Source organism: Egretta garzetta, unplaced genomic scaffold (genome assembly GCF_000687185.1).
Source record: "Egretta garzetta isolate BGI_Z169 unplaced genomic scaffold, ASM68718v1 scaffold36, whole genome shotgun sequence".
Lineage (NCBI taxonomy): Eukaryota > Metazoa > Chordata > Aves > Pelecaniformes > Ardeidae > Egretta > Egretta garzetta.
Genome location: NW_009259975.1, coordinates 483,991 through 500,162, shown reverse-complemented (window position 1 = coordinate 500,162; position 16,172 = coordinate 483,991). Strand labels below are relative to the sequence as shown.

General features: G+C 36.3%; 1 protein-coding gene across 1 annotated transcript in view; it reads left to right on the top strand.

Annotated features, from left to right (window-relative positions):
- Positions 1 to 278: 278 nt before the first annotated feature.
- RP1 (RP1 axonemal microtubule associated) overlaps positions 279 to 16,172 on the top strand; it is a 180,939-nt gene continuing 165,045 nt past the window's right edge. Inside the window, 3 exon segments of the mRNA XM_035895877.1 lie at positions 279 to 687; positions 724 to 917; positions 2,287 to 2,462. Coding sequence (XP_035751770.1) covers positions 279 to 687; positions 724 to 917; positions 2,287 to 2,462 — 779 coding nt within the window.

Sequence of the window (16,172 nt, the reverse complement as noted above, 5' to 3'; positions counted from 1 at the left end):
CTTGTACCAAAATGATAAGAGATTTGAAATTACATTGGAGAGTTTTGGGAATATTTGCAAGTAGAGCCATGCTAACTTAATCCGACAGTACTGGAGTCTTTGTGGAATTTAGAGATAACAGCTTGGATCCATTTAAATCCAGTGATTTTTGGCACAACTTGCTGCTGTTGGTTTCTTATAAATTCTCTTTCTGCACCTTTCAAAATGAAGACCATGTTATAACTAGTCATAAGAAAAGTTTTACATCCATCTCCTGTCTCTTCCAGATTGCTGTCAGAATGAGTGAGACACCTTCAACTAGTTACTCAGTGAATCAGCCAAACTCCTCTGAGAGTGAACAGAGTTTATCCACGCGACATTTCAGTGTTACTGAACCTGTCGTGGCAAAACGGATCTGTTTCTATAAAAGTGGAGATCCTCAGTTTAATGGGATCAAAATGGTCATTAATAACCGGTCTTACAAAACATTTGATGCCTTGCTAGATAGTTTATCCAAACGGGTCCCATTACCTTTTGGAGTAAGGAATATTAGTACACCAAAAGGGAGACACAACATCACCAATTTGGAGGATCTTGAAGACGGAAAATCTTATATTTGCTCCCATCAGAGGAAAATGAAGCCCATCAACCTGGAACAGGCTAGCAAGAAGCCGCTGCCCTGGCAGATCAGTAGGCCTGTCAGCACTCGTCGCCGAGCTGTACGATTAGCGAGGGAGAATGAAGATGGATTTGGCCATCGAGAAAGCAAAATAACAACTCCCAAAAAGATGCTCGTTTTCAAAAATGGGGATGTAAGACTCAGGCGCACCATAGTTCTGGGAAAGAAAAATACACAAACCTTTGAGGCCTTTCTGGATTATATGAGTGAATTAATGCAATATCCAGTCGTGAAACTGTATACCACTGATGGCAGAAAGGTGAGAATAAAGACGAGAACTGACAATTTTTCTGTGATTGCTTCTAAATTATTTTTAATTAAAAAAATGATTTTATCAATTACAAACTTGGGACACCAGCCTGGTGTTAGATTTGATGTGCTGAATTTCAGCTGCTTCCTTTCTATGCCTTTTCCCCTTCAGAAAGGCTACTAGCTTGGAGGAAGTAGACTGTAATCTTGCAATCAGAGAGAAGTAAGTGAGGACATTCTAATTTAAGTAATGAAAAAACCACTTCTTTTTCTTACTAAGGCCTCTTTTCAGGCATGCTCTCAATTCTGTGTTTTTACCCATTTACACAGAAACTTCCTTTAGTCCTAATGATGTTTATCTGAGACTTCTGATGTTTTAAAAATATAAGTAACATCTAATAGCCACACATATTTTATCATTCACATAAATGCAGAGTGGTTTGCTATTAATGACTTGGAACTATGACACCTGATTATCTATTACAGTTTTCAAACTACAGATCAGTTTCTGTACCTCTAAACCCAGATGACGCAGAACTGGTAACCATGATTTTCATCTCACATGCTGTTTTATATAATGTTATCTCACTTACTATTGTACCTGTGTGCTGTTTAACCACAAAAAACACTTGTGATTATACCTAACAGGTACCTGGAGAGAGAATTCCATGCAGAACTCCAAGTGTTCAAGGGAAATCTTGTGTTTACCCTCCCTTTTGTGAAATTCTGTATTAGGCTGGAAAACTGTCCATATCAGCTATAAGTCAGTGAAGTGCAGTCTGTAAGACCTATCTTGCAATATATTTTGGAACATAAATTCAAAACTGTTAGACAAGGCTCTGAGCACCGTGATCCAGCCAGACCTGCTCTGAGCAGAGGGTTGGACTACATGACCTCCAGAGCTCTTTTCCAACGTATATTATTCTGTGATTCTGTCCTATCCTCTGTGGCAGTACAGGTCAAGTACTTGTGTTGTATTCTGGAATTCCTCTTTCTTCCTCCAAATACGTGTTCATGTGTAAACCTACCTCCAAATGCATATTCTTATTTCACGGCTATGAACAGTCACTGTACAATGATGAAATGAAATCACATATGCAAACACTTAAATCATAAGAAAATTTTGATCTGGATCCAAGTTGTTTTTTGCAGTCTTTTAAAAATATATTTATATACCAAGACATACCCTTACAGAGATAGGAATTTCCTTATAGGAATTGAAAAATTAATTCCGTGCTGTGATACATGTTTAAATAGCCTGCTGCAAACTAATGTAGAGACTAAGAAGCAGAGATATTAAAGCATGAAAGGGATAAATCTCTTACATTACTTTTGTGGTTACTAAGGCAGAGCATCTAATGTTATTTTTTTTTTTCCAGGTTCCTAATCTTCAGGCCCTGATATTGTGCTCTGGAGCTGTAGTCGCAGCAGGGAGAGAGCCTTTTAAACGAAGCAATTATGATTCTCTTGGGTATTCACGGCCTGCTAAATTGCTTGGAATTGCAAATCGTGTGTACCCAAAAGCAAATGCCAAGTCAGAAAGTGAAAATAGTAAGTTCTTTGAATTCATTTGTATTTTATTAATTGCTTTATTTCTCTCAGCATAAGACATAAACCATGATGATCTTAGTAGGATCAAGGATATTCAAAAAGGCCAGTTGAAACTGTTTATATCTGCTCTGACACCTCTATAAGCATAAGGAAGACCAAAGTGTTAATGTTCTTTTCAAAATGTAAGTTTCTGCTAAGTACTCAGCTAGTAAGCGTATTTTCTTTCAAACAGAATTATTTAGAACATGGATGCAAATCTACAAGTATTTTTTATTTTAATTCACTTGATTTTCATCGTTATTAATTTTTTGGTGTCACAGTTAGTAACAGCAGTGGTAAAAGAGAAGCCACAGGCTACTTCAGGCTCTTAACTGACTGAATTTCCTGAGCAAAACTTTTGTGCAGTTTTCAGAACTTACCTTAGCAGCTGGAGGTTTGACTTGTCATTGTCATGACTTTCACTTTCTTCCATGTCCCATGTTCTACATAAACAGGAAAAACATTGCAGCACCCACCCACTCACAAATTCATCAAGTTTTTGAAGCTGCTTTTTGTCTAAACAGTGTCATCTTTTCCTATATCCTCATGGCTGTGATATATGTTTTTTGGTTAAGTTTGGGAAAAGATATAAAAAACATTAGGATATTAGGAAAAATTTTTTCAGTGAAAGGGTTCTCAAGCATTGGCAGAGGCTTCCCAGGGAAGTGATCGAGTCCCCATCCCTGGAGGTATTTAAAAGACAGGTAGCCGAGGTGCTTAGGGACATGGTTTATTGGTGGGGTGGAAGTGTTAGGTTAACGGTCGGACTTGATGCTCTTAAAAGCCTTTTCCAACCTAAATGATTCTGTGATTCTATGATTCTATGTACTTTCCCTTTGATTACTCATGGAGTTGTTCTACTGACAAGGTCAGTCAGAGCGTGAAGTGACCAGTGGATGATCAGGAAAGTGAGGAGCTGTTGGAGAAAAGACAGGCTAGCTGAATAGCCTGAGGTTGAGGGAAACAAAATGCTGTGATACCAGAGCTTTAGCTCGTGTGGGAGTCTTTGGCATTAGAGCATCCTGTAGGGCAGAGGTACTGTCTAGGGAGAAACTTGTTTAACCCAGAGGTAGCTTGTACTCATGATACAGCTGCATGCTGTACTGGAGAGCCCAGGGAACATTGTTAATTGCTTCTGTAATGAGACTTTCCATGGTAATCTTGACTGTGCCATGGAGCACATTGATACATAAGACACTTGGATTCCATTTATTTGAAGGAATTTCTTCCACAGCCCTTGCAGTTTATTATGTCCCCACTAAACTATTCATTTTATTTTTTCTCAACCTTCATGTTCTTTGACTTGCACAGCTTGAGAGCTGTTTGCAGAGCATAACTAATGAGTCAAGAGAGAATGAATAGGAACATTTTGAGAATGAAGGTTCTGTAGAAACAAAAAGTCCTATCCAAATTTTGCTTTGAGCCAGAGATTGAGCCTTGTAATGCTAGAAAATGTGAGTAGCTAAGAATCTGATAAACTCCCTCTTCTAATCCTTAGTTAAGAACAATTACAGAAAGAGAGAAAAAACAACCTCTTTTTGTCTTTAACCTGAGAAATTCAGAAGTATCCTGTGTAGGAGACATCATTGGTGATGTGAGATCTGGAAAAATCAAATTTCAGGCACTTTGTTCCAATTCCATTTCCTGAGACAGAGAAGGTGAGATTTTTACTTTCAGAAGCATAAGGTCTGGTCTGTGTTAGACGAATTAGTACAAACTTTTATTTCTGACTCAGTTCATGGTAAAGCATATGCCTGGGAAACTTGCAGGGCACTCTGCCTGAAATTATAGACGCGTATCTATAATAGTAATAGGTTAACTGTGAAAGTCTCGATATGAAGCCGTTTGTGACTTACTTGAGCAAAGAAAAAATGCTTAAATTCAAGCAATGTAGATAAGTTAATATTAAATGTGTTAAAATACCTTTCTGCAAGTGAAACTTTTCTGTTAAATGGTGGCTCCTATATATTTAGGTACCAGTAACAGTTGTGGATGCCTTTGTGTGGGTGTACATGCTCTGTTTCCCTTGCACATGCAGAACTTCTTGGAAGACAGCAAAACTTTATTTTTATCTCATGTTCTTCTATCTCTCACCTCTTCAGTGACAAATGCTAGAGAGAAATGAGATATAATTTTTTTGAAAGCCAAGTTATTACAGAGTAATCAAAACATATTTTGGGAATATTTAATGTGTATGCAAACACATATTGGGCTATACTAAAAATTCACTGAAGTCTGGAAGTATTCTCATTGGCTTTACTGAGTTTTGTGTCATCGTCTAGAGTACTGTAGCATAAAATGTATGTCAGAATGTTATGATTTAAATTCAGATTTTATAAGAAATTCAAGTGCTTCGATGTTTACTTCTCTATAGTAAGTCAGTCCAGGGGATTGGCTCTGAACCTTTTATTCATATGTCAGTGACACTACTCAGAGTAATTACTCATATGCTGTAGATTGTTGGATTAAGCCCAGGGAGATATATGTTCACCTTGACTGACACATTTTAGCACTAACTATAAGGACTAATAGGAAATGATATACTAATGATCGCTAAGGCATGAAGAAGAAGTAAATTTGGTAGCTTGAAGCGCAAACAAGTGAGGGCCTGTGAATCCCTTGAAAGGTTCAAGGCAAGCTCAGCTCCCAGCTAAGTATAAAATGAGAGTATTTAGTACTTTTTTAGGCTTTAGAGCTTCAAATAAGACTATAGCTCTGGCATTAGAAAGAACTTATTGCAAAATAAAATTAAGTGGAAAAGTAGTTAGATGCTTGATTCTTTATTAAAAATTTGTTATATTTCTCTCTCTAACAAATTCTTAAAATGAACAGCAAGATTAGCCGTGTTTTTCTCTTTGTTTTCTAATAGTCTGGTAAAATAAACACACTTCATTAGCTTCGTTTGTACTAATTTTTCTCCTTTCTTCTTTTCTCTTCCTTTGCTGCCTGGCTGCTGTCTCACCATCTGGATCCTTATGCATGATATTTCTCTGCTCTACTTTCCACCTACTGAATGAATTTGGGTTCTTTTAATGTAATTATTGGTAGCGAGAGCTGAATTGGGCTCTAGCTCAAGATCTCAGATATCCTCAGTTTCTTCTGATAAAGGGTCCAGCAATGATAACAATTCAAATGATAACAACTCAGATTCTTCCTATGCTCCTGACAGTCATAATGGCATAGGAGGAAATCAGTCAGTTACTGGCAAAGACTTATCTGTGACACAGTATGAAGATGACATTGAGAAATCTGTTCACCTTAATCAAGATGGCAGTATCACAGTGGAAATGAAAGTTCGATTCAAAATTAAAGAGGAAGAAACCATTAAATGGACAACCACTGTGAGTCGTGCTGGCCTTTCTGAAGACAAAAATGCCACCATTTGCAACTCTGCAATGTGTACAGAAGACTGCTTATCCAACATAAATGCATCAGAACATGTAAAACCAAAAGATGCTCCATTTTTGAAAAGCTACAATAAAGAAGAGGGAGACTTATTACAGCAGTTTAATGCAGAAGTGTCAGACAAAGAATCAGAATCTGATATAAAAACTGCTGGTTGTAATATCTGTAAGAAGAACAATTCTGCAGATCTAGATGTAAGCAATGTACCTGAGGATAACATCAGGCCTCGCTTTTATAGGCCTCCCACCCCTGGGCCAAGGCGTATTAGACAAAAGAAAGCAGTAATTGAAAGTGTCACCTTGGTATCTGAGAAAGAGGTTCAGGAGAAGACAATAGGAGAGTTTTCCTACAGTGAGGAAATACAGGACAGAGAAAATAAATCTGAGTATTGCATGGTGGCTCATTCAAGCAGAAAAAAATCAAGTGTCAGTAATCCAAAGTGTAGTGAGATGAGTGACAATGATTTATTAAAGCTTTCTTCAGAGAATATAAAAGAAGAAATGCTTTTTAAAGTAAGCCACAAAACCAATAATTCAATAGAAACCACAAATAGGAAGTCATCAGAAGTGCCTGATGAGGATGAATTGGTACAGAATATATTAGAGAAATCTGTTGTGGAACAAGGTACATTTAATAGTTTAGTATCAACCTGCAAATCTAACATCAGTGGTTTGATATTAAACAAATAAAAAGATCACTGAGTTCTTTCATTAGATATTCAGAATTATGTCAGTCAAAAGAAGAAACAAAATGCAATGCTGCTGATTTATTACCTATTCCTCAAGATTCAGAGCATTCAGCCTGTCCTGGACATAGCCAGGTGAAGATGACGGTACCTCCATGTAATAAAGCTCCTACTGAGAAAATAAATCCAATAGCTGGATTCTTTCCTACTGTTACTGAAAGTGAGAATCAGATCAGTGTCAGGACTGAATCTGTGATGGCAACACATCTCATTGATGACAGCCAATCTGCATCTTCCCCCACTAAAAAGAAGAAGAAGAGAAAAACGCCTAACCTTCTAGAGCAAGATACATATGAAAACAAGAAAGATGAAGACATTTCAGAGATAATTAAAAGTGAGGGAATGCCTATCACAAGCAAAACCACACAGGATTCCATAACAGAGGCTATGGATAATTATTCTGAAATGCCTCAGGAAAAAGGAACAGATTCTTTTGTAAAGGACAATGATGGGTTTGTCAACTCAGACAAAAGCATATGTCCTGAAGATGAGTTCTATCACCAGGATTCAGTGGAACAAAATGGATTATCATCTAATAAAAAACCAAGAAGAAATAACAAGTTGGCCAAAGTAAAATTGAAGCCAGGCAAAAAAACCAGTATCATTTCATCTGCAAAGAGTGAAGATGGTGTAATGACAGTTGATTCAAACGGTGAGTCTGAACACAGTCAGGATACACTGAGTACTGAGAAGGAAGGCACACACATCACAACCAGTTCTTTCAAACAGACACCTAACTCATCAGTGATTTCAAAGCCATTGTCAGAAGTGCCAAAGAACCTTAACTTTGAAAAAGAAAACGAAAAGAATATTTTGGAAAATTTGTCATCAAAGAAAGAGAAAAAGCAAAAGGGGTTGAAGAAGAAACTAAGTAAAAGTGCAAGTACGTTAAATATGTCAGAAAAAGCCATTACACTAGAGGCTCTAAAACAGGAGGATTTTCAAGAGGAGGCTGTTGAGCATTCCCTTGAAAACTATGTCCAAACTTGGCTGAAAGACTTGTTACCAAATTCTGTCTTACCCCCTATAAATAAAAGAGAAGAAAATGTAGAGAATAGCAACGTCTGTCATTTTCCTAAAGAAAACACTGATGCTTCTATAGATAAAGAAACAAGATTTATCACAAATAAAGTGCATGTAACTGGAAAAAACCATCTGGTTGAACATAATCTAATGAAAAAAACATTAAAGCCTATTTGTGAATTGGGAACTTTAGAAGAATTAGCCAAGGATTCAGGTGAAAAACAACCCGACTCTTTGATTCATGCTAATACAACTATAGTAGAAGAAGCCAAGTATTCCCTAAAGTCAGAATTTCACCGTGATGGTAAGCTACAGTTGTTTCATGAAACACATGACAATGGTAAAAAGATGTTAGAAGCTGATATTCAAGATACCAACCTATGTCATAGAAAGTCTGAAGTTGCTGTCCAAGTTGATTGTGTTCAGATTATCAATGAGAAAATGGAAATTGATGTTCAGAAAAATTGCATGTCTAGCATGTTGCTGCATGAATTACAATCAGCTTTGCTTGGTCTCCAAAAAGAACATAACGGATGTATAGGAAAAGCTTGCAGCCTTTCAGATCTTTCTCCTTCAGCTTTTGGTTCTTCCTCCAGTGTCCTCCTAGCTTGGCTACTTGTACTGAATCTGAGAGAGAGTTTGATTGGGACAATCAAAGATGATATGCAAAAAACTACCTGTAGCTGTTCTGAAATATTTACACAGTTACAATTTCTGAAACAAACTACAGTCATAGAAAAAGCTGATGAACTGAAGGCTGCCTTCTCACATTTTCAACAATCAACAGAAAATAACTTACTACAGTTCGGGAGGGAACTCAGAAGACAGGACTCCACACATTGCCATGAGAATATGCCCATATCTGAAATTCATAATGGTATACATTTGCATGAAAGTGGAAAATCAATTGAGCCTTGTATTCCAAAGGACAGTGTAAATTCTGAAGAAGCTCTGAAATTAACTGGTGAATTAGAAAGCTGTTTTGATATACAGGAAGGGCTCTGTAGAGAAACAGAGACTTTAGACTTGAGTGCTCCCAAAACACAGCTAGATGATCAATATGCCAATACTAATTCAAATACCTGTAGCCTTGCATCAGCTATAGAGCCACCTGAAAAAAATGAAGAAATGCCTGATAACCTATATAAAAAATCTCAGGATAAAAACACTGATACATCATTCACCAATGAAGAGTCAGAAACTTCAGTAGAACCTAATTCAACAGCTCACAGTGTAACTTCTAGTGATAAAAATTGTATTTTAGATCAGGATATTTCTGAGTTAGAAGGTGAAAATGATATTATACATGTTACTACTGATAAAAGTGAAGACGAGAAAGTTGATCTAAAGTCAGCAGGTGATGACAAAAACGCAAATAACCAACTTAAACTAGATGCTGAAACCTCTGTAGAATATAATAATGAGGACTGTTCTGTACAGGAAGACAAGGAAGATGCAGAAACTTGTGAGGAAACCTCTGAGAGGTTATCTACAGTCTCTCCTTTATCATTTTGTTATGAATCAAAACAAATAACAGAATGTGATACGAGCGAAGGAGAACAGAAATTGCAAGTAGAAGAACTGGAGAATAGAATGTGTTCAGACACTCCTCAATTAAAAAAATGCTTAAAAAGTCCTGCTACTTCTGACTGGTCAGATTACAGACCAGATACTGAAGAGAGTGATTATAATTTTAGAGCATCCAGTGATTTGACCAATGAAAGTGGGGAGGAAGCAGTGCTTGAAAAACATTATAATACTGGCTATGTAAAAAGAACTATTGAACGACTTTATGGCAAGACAGAAGCTTCATTTAAGCCTGACTTTCACAAAGGATTTCCTTATATGTCGAAAGTATTTCAAAAGGATACTGAAGAATTCCACACTGCAGTGGTGGAAAAAACCATTTATTTTTCTCAAGAACCTAAGTCTTGTTCTGCAGAAAATTTGTCACATTCTTCACTACCATCACAAGAATTTCCAGTAAACATAAAAGAAGATGACACTATATTGAGAAGAGAAAATACTTTACCAACACCACAGACTCCTCTTAACAGAGAAAAGACAAGTTATACAAATGACCGTTCAGGGGAATCTCCAAAGCAGCATTGTCAACCTTGTGTACAAGCTAACGAAGATGAAGGAATATTGATAGATAAAGGCAAATGGCTTCTCAAAGAAAATCATTTGATAAGAAGATCACCACCTGAACGGATTGGAATGTATGGTAATTTGGATACAACATCAACTGACACAGTCCTTGACACTAACAGTGATGATGTTCCATACTCGCACTTTGGCAATCTGAATCAGTATCCAGTCCTCAAAGAAATCTCTTCTTCAGAACTTGAAGACATGGTTAAACCCTCTGAAAACTTTTGCAACTACTTCAACATACCTCATAACAGTGATTCAGACCCCTTTCAGGATGACTTCAGTACAAAAAGCAAACCCAGCCGCAATGGTAAGATCACTTCCCTTCCTGCAGCAAACAAAGAAAAGATAAAACCATCAGTCATGGCAGGTTCTACTTCCACACATCTTTCCAAGCAGGCTGATAACAATTTTCCAGCCTTTACATCTGTAGAATTTAGATTGCCTGATAACAGGGTGCATCCATTGGAAGAACCTTTAAGTGATGACCCCATACAGTCTCAGCCAACTGATGTTAGTAATGCTAACAGAAGTGCTCTTCAGGAAGAAGATTCACTGGATAAACTCCATGCTATATGTGGCCAACATTGTCCAATACTGATGGTGACAGTAACACCAATTAATGAGGAACAGAGAGGCTATGCCTACCAAAAGGCATCTGATATTGAGAACCAGCTGGGCCCGTGTTTGTTGGCCAAAAAGAGTGAACATTTACAATGGTCAGATGAAGATTTAATAACAGACAAAAATAATCACGTGAGTCTGAAGAATAACTGTATCAGTAAGATTGCCAATAATATTTTTAATAAGTTTTATGCTAATAACACCTTAGATTTTATTAGTAACTTTGGAATACTTGCATCTTCAACTCTGAAAGACTCAAGCAGTTTAGGGAAGTTACATGTTATGGAGGATATGAATGTAAAACCCATGGAAGTCAGCAACTGTCAAAATAATGTGCCCAAATGCATACCCAGTGATCTTGTGATAGGCACGAATAGTGAGCGATCCAATAGAAAGCCAAAAATATGCCAAACCCTAAGAACAAGCCTAACTCACATTGTTGGAGAAAAACGTTCTCCCATGTTGGCAGATCCAGCAGAAACCTGTCATTCTGAAACAGTTCTGAAGGGTGACACTTCTTTAAATAACATTGAACATAATGCCTCTGAAAATCTGAGAAATGAAAATGCCTTTCCTACAGAAGAAGAAGAAGAAGAAGAAGTTGTTTGCTTTTGTACAATGGACAATGGAAACAGTAAAGATGAGAAAGACTTGTAATAGAGCTCTTGGAATTTCTATAACATTAGATTAGTGAAAACATCTTCAGAAAATAAAAGGCACAAAATAAACTGCTGAATGCCCCACCCAACAAAACTCCCAATGTGAATACAGCCCAGACCTAGACAAATATATATCACAATAATATTTCATTGCTGAAATACAGAACATTACTTAGATTTCTATGGGACCCAACATAGGAAGAAAAGCTGTTCTTTTGAGACAGTGATTTCTTGGTTAAAAAACAGTTTTTCCCCGAAATATTATCTGTTCAGAGATACTCAGTTATATACGAACCATCTCCTTTGTACAGAAACCACTACTGCTTGTTAGAACAGAGGACTGAAATTTGAAATACCCTCCCAAATTCTAAGATAAGATTCCTATATTTCATGACATTTGAGAAAGGTTTTGAGAATTGCCTTTCGGTAGAAATGCTTTTTCCAGAACAAAATCAACTGAAACGTTTAATTTGAAATGAAAAGTAGGAAATACTATTCAAATGCTGTAAGACAATGAAAAGTAGGAAACAGAATTTGTGTTAATTTAATATAGATTAACATTATCAAATTGTTATTTCAGTTTTTAAAGGTCAACTTCAGAATATTTTTGTGAGTAAAGAGATCTTTCAGTCTGTATGTAGGATCACCCAGACCTCAAATGAAGTTTGCCTCTTTTACCCAGAGGATACCAGAAAAGGAGAGGGGAGCCTGTGTGTCAATGGCCTTCCTGCCTCCCCCTGCCGTATTCCCTTTTGAGGCAGCACCTCTTACTCTTAAAAATGATTTAAGTACACTACAGGTTTTAGTTGTGCGTTCTTCTTTAACCTCTGTACTTAAAAGGTGGTCCATGTCATTTTTGTTTGCTTTTTTTGTAAATACGTTGTATTATGAAAATCCAAGGCGTATGTAATATGTTTCAGGATCTTTCAATCTGTTATTACAATTATTTTGGATGCCTGTTTACAGCATTTTTTAATATTATTTGTGTGTAGTAAGCACTTATATATGGTTTACAATTTTCAGTAAGAGATTTTAAATATAAAATTGGAAAATATTTAACGTATGTTGTGATTAGGAAGAGTATTTAATTTTTTATATTAGATTTTAATCCCTAACACCTCATAGTACCTTGCTTCAATGTCAATGAAGTCAGAGATAAACCTGACGAAGTAAGGTGTTAATTTTCTCTTAGCGAATGAGAATTTGACCATTCTGTACTCTTGGAGACTGAGTCTAGACTAACTGGCATGTACGTGCCACGATAAGCCCTGGATCATGATCCTCTGGTTATCCAGACTGAGGACCTAATTAAAGGCTGACACAAATCCCTTTTGGCCCAGAGGCTTTGCGTGTCTCCCCATGGGACAGAAGGCACATGGAGGGGAAGTGGAAATTAGATCTGGAGCAAAAGGGGTTTGCAGTACAGGTAGGAAACCTAGAAGCACTCTTCAATTATTTTTAGGAGTCCAGTGGCAGATATATATCCCCATAAATAACTGATACATTTCTGTTGTGTGAAGCAGTGTATTCTATGTAATAAATTAACATTACAACCTTAAAGCAACATATATTGTCTGATATATTTCACACCAAATAGCTGTGCGTTATTTCCTATGCTGGCCTTGTTTCTGATGTTCTTCCCTCCATCTCCACATTTTTTGGCATCCTCCTTCGCATGTTTTAGAACTGCTCCAAGTGAAGAGTCTCAATGGTATTTTTTCATCCTTTTGCATGTCAATACAGAAATAGAACCTATGTTTGGAAAATGAAGCTCAAAATTACTAGAATCCAACTAAATGCCATATAGCATTCTGAGTATCAGGCTTTTATGCTGTAAATAATGTCTAAATGTTAGGTAAGCAAATTAACAGCTATATATATGTCTCCATCACTTGCAGTCTTTCTGCTGGATTCACAGCACCCTGTGCTGCATTCACAGCACCTTAACTTTTTCAGATCAAGGTTCAAGAATCTTTAATCAGATGCTTATTATAGTGTTACTGAGCAAACTTTATGGGGTTACTGAGCAAACTAAGCACTCAAAAGGCAAGATGTGAGGTACTGCCTGAGGTTACAATTAGCAGAGACCACAACAAATGGTGAAATGAAGGATATATTGACTGAAAGACTTGCTTCTGATTTCAGTATGTTAACTGAAAGAAGGAATAAAATGGTCACCTCAGAGCAGGACAAAAGGTCGGCAGTGAGACGTACCATACTGTCATAGGGTTTATATATTCATTAATGGTTCAGGGAAGATATAGAATATTAAGTGGCTGAGATACGCAGATGAAAGAAAATTGCTTTCATTAAGTAAGACTGGAGAAGGCTGAAGAGAGAACCTCAAAATGCTGGTGACTAGAGCAACGTACTGATTGACAGAGGGAAAAACACCATGAGGAGTAAGATGAGCTACTTTATATAGGTAGCTTAATTCTTCAGATTAACTGCAAAAGGCATAGACTCCTGAATAAGTCAGGACAAAGTATACTTGAAAGTGATAAGCATATTAATTAATGTGTAAAGAGCAGAGTAGAAAACAATTCAGCAGGCATTCAAGGGCTTTATATAGATTATGCCATTCTTCTAGAAGAAATTCAGGTTTTGTCTTGCCATTATTAAAAAAGAAACAGCCAACATAGCACAGAGGTCACAGTCCCATGAAGTTTCAGTTTATCTAGTTTAGTCCCCTGCTAGAAAGAAACCACACAATTAGGTAATTCCATTTAATTACTAAATCTCATTTTAAAACTTGTTATTTATAGTCATTACAGCTTCCACTGGAAAGGTATTTCTAGTCTTCTTCTGATGTCTATCTTAACTGTTTTGTAATTTATACTCTAAGTCTAGTCATGGTTGGTTTATATACGTGTATCCCAAAGCCATCACTGTCATTTTCTTAGGTAGGTCCTTTTCCTCCTTGGTATCTATCAACAAACCCAGACATTCTCTCAACTTTTTCTCCTACATAAACATTTTCTCCATTCCCTCTAATCATCAATGTTTTTTTTTCTCAGGGCCTTTTCTAGTTTCAGTAAATCTTTTTTTGAATATGGTTACCAGAACTTTATGCAGTATTTAAAAGATTGTTTCTTTCAACTCTGGGTCACCGGCAGTAAAATTTCTGTACTTAGAAATTTCTCTCCTGGTTCATCTTACAGCCACATTGACAAATCACCCCTTCTCTATTTTATTTAAGTGATAAATTCCCTGTTCATAGCATTAAGTTTTGGTATTATTTTTAAAATGCAGTTCCTTGCACTTTATTCTATTATATATTATCCCTTTTCTACTATGGATTTTCTGATTCTCTTATACTTTGACAATTCTTAGTGAATGTGTTACAGAAATTACCTATTTGATGCAGTATTTTGATGAAAATATGAAACCCAGATAAATTCCAATTCTGATTCCTGAGAAACTTACTAGTATCCCTATAAATTAGTACTTCTTATTTCTGCACAAATGTATAATTTCCCATTTAGGTAGTTATTCTGTTAATCTACAGTCTTGTACTAATCCACTTCTCCATTTTAGCTACTAATTTCTCTTATAACGTTTGGATAGGTTAGAGCTACTGTAATTACCTTGTTTACAAAGATGAGTTCTCATCATCATGGAGAAGACTGGGTACTTGAACAGTGCAAGTCGGGATACCTTGCGCCATGTGTCTGCAGTAAACTGATGCTGGTGATCTTTTTTCTTCTGTTTAGCTGTGGAGATAACTGTCTATTCAGCTACAATTTATTCAAAACCATTACCTAGTATTGCTTTGCTGTAAGACACATGGGTTTTAGTTTCTCAGTGGACGCTTCATCCCATTCTGATTTTCCATTTTAAATTTCCCATTCTATAGCCTGTTCTTGTCAGCAGTGCTGACATTTCCCAATCATTGCATGTCACCATTCTTAAAATAAAAAAAAAAAAAAAAAAAAAGAAAAAGGAGGCAGCTTTCAAATACAGCACACACTGTACATAGTCGTTCTTTACTTATTCTCTTTTAACATGTATGGTTAAAAAAATTTTTACTGGGTTGTTTTATTTTCCTTTGCTTGCTTTTCAGTTCAATTGACCTCATTAACCTCTTCCTTTAGTTTTGAAAATTTGTTGGTTTTAAATCAAAGGCATTCTGGACTAATTTTATCATGAACCTATATAAAGATCAAGGGATTAAAAAAAAATATTAATCATACGAAAGTCTTATTCAATAATGGTCAAGACTAGCATTTAATCTAAATACAGTATTTCTTTTTTTTTTTTTTTCTTTCAGCAATGTCTCACAACTAAATTTTCAAACAGATGTCATTGCCAGCACATGACAGGCTTATATGCAAACCAGTTACATAGTAGAGAATTTGTTGGGTATCTTTACTACCTTCGACCTGAAAAAAAATGGTCAAACGGATCTTCTACTGACTTTGTAGTGAATATTCACATGTGGGTAGAGGTGCAGACTGGAAAGTATTAACTGGAAAGGCTCCAAGAGACTGAAAACAGTGTATTGGAGAAGAAGCCATTGCACACAGTGATCTATAGTATTCACTACTATTTCTAGCATGATATATAGAAAGCTGGATGACATCGTTTTGCATATCTAAAAGTGTACATAACATAAAAACCAATGAGAAATGACTGATTTCTCAGAAGTGTTAGGCTCCTCAATTTAAGTGTATAGAAGCAATACCTTGGTATCATTTATTGGTTTTCATTTCGGAAATGCATAAGGCATATTTCTCTTCTAAGGATGTCAGAAGAAAGCAAGATCATTTAATTGTTTAATTTATCACTATTAAACAAGTTACTTGACTTTTATAGCACTGATGTTATCAAATATCATTAGTCTAATTACCATGTTAATCCACTGTAAGAATTAGGGGGACTATTTACTGTAATTTTCTTACCTTAATGAACTAAATTAAGAGAAGAGGTTAGGTACACCTACTGACAGCGATTTAGATGTTGTGTACATACGCTAGTTTCTCAGTTATAAGTGAGATTAACATGGAGGGTTATATGGTCACCTGTCATCAGTCATGGCTCACAGAAAGTTGGGGCACACACTGCT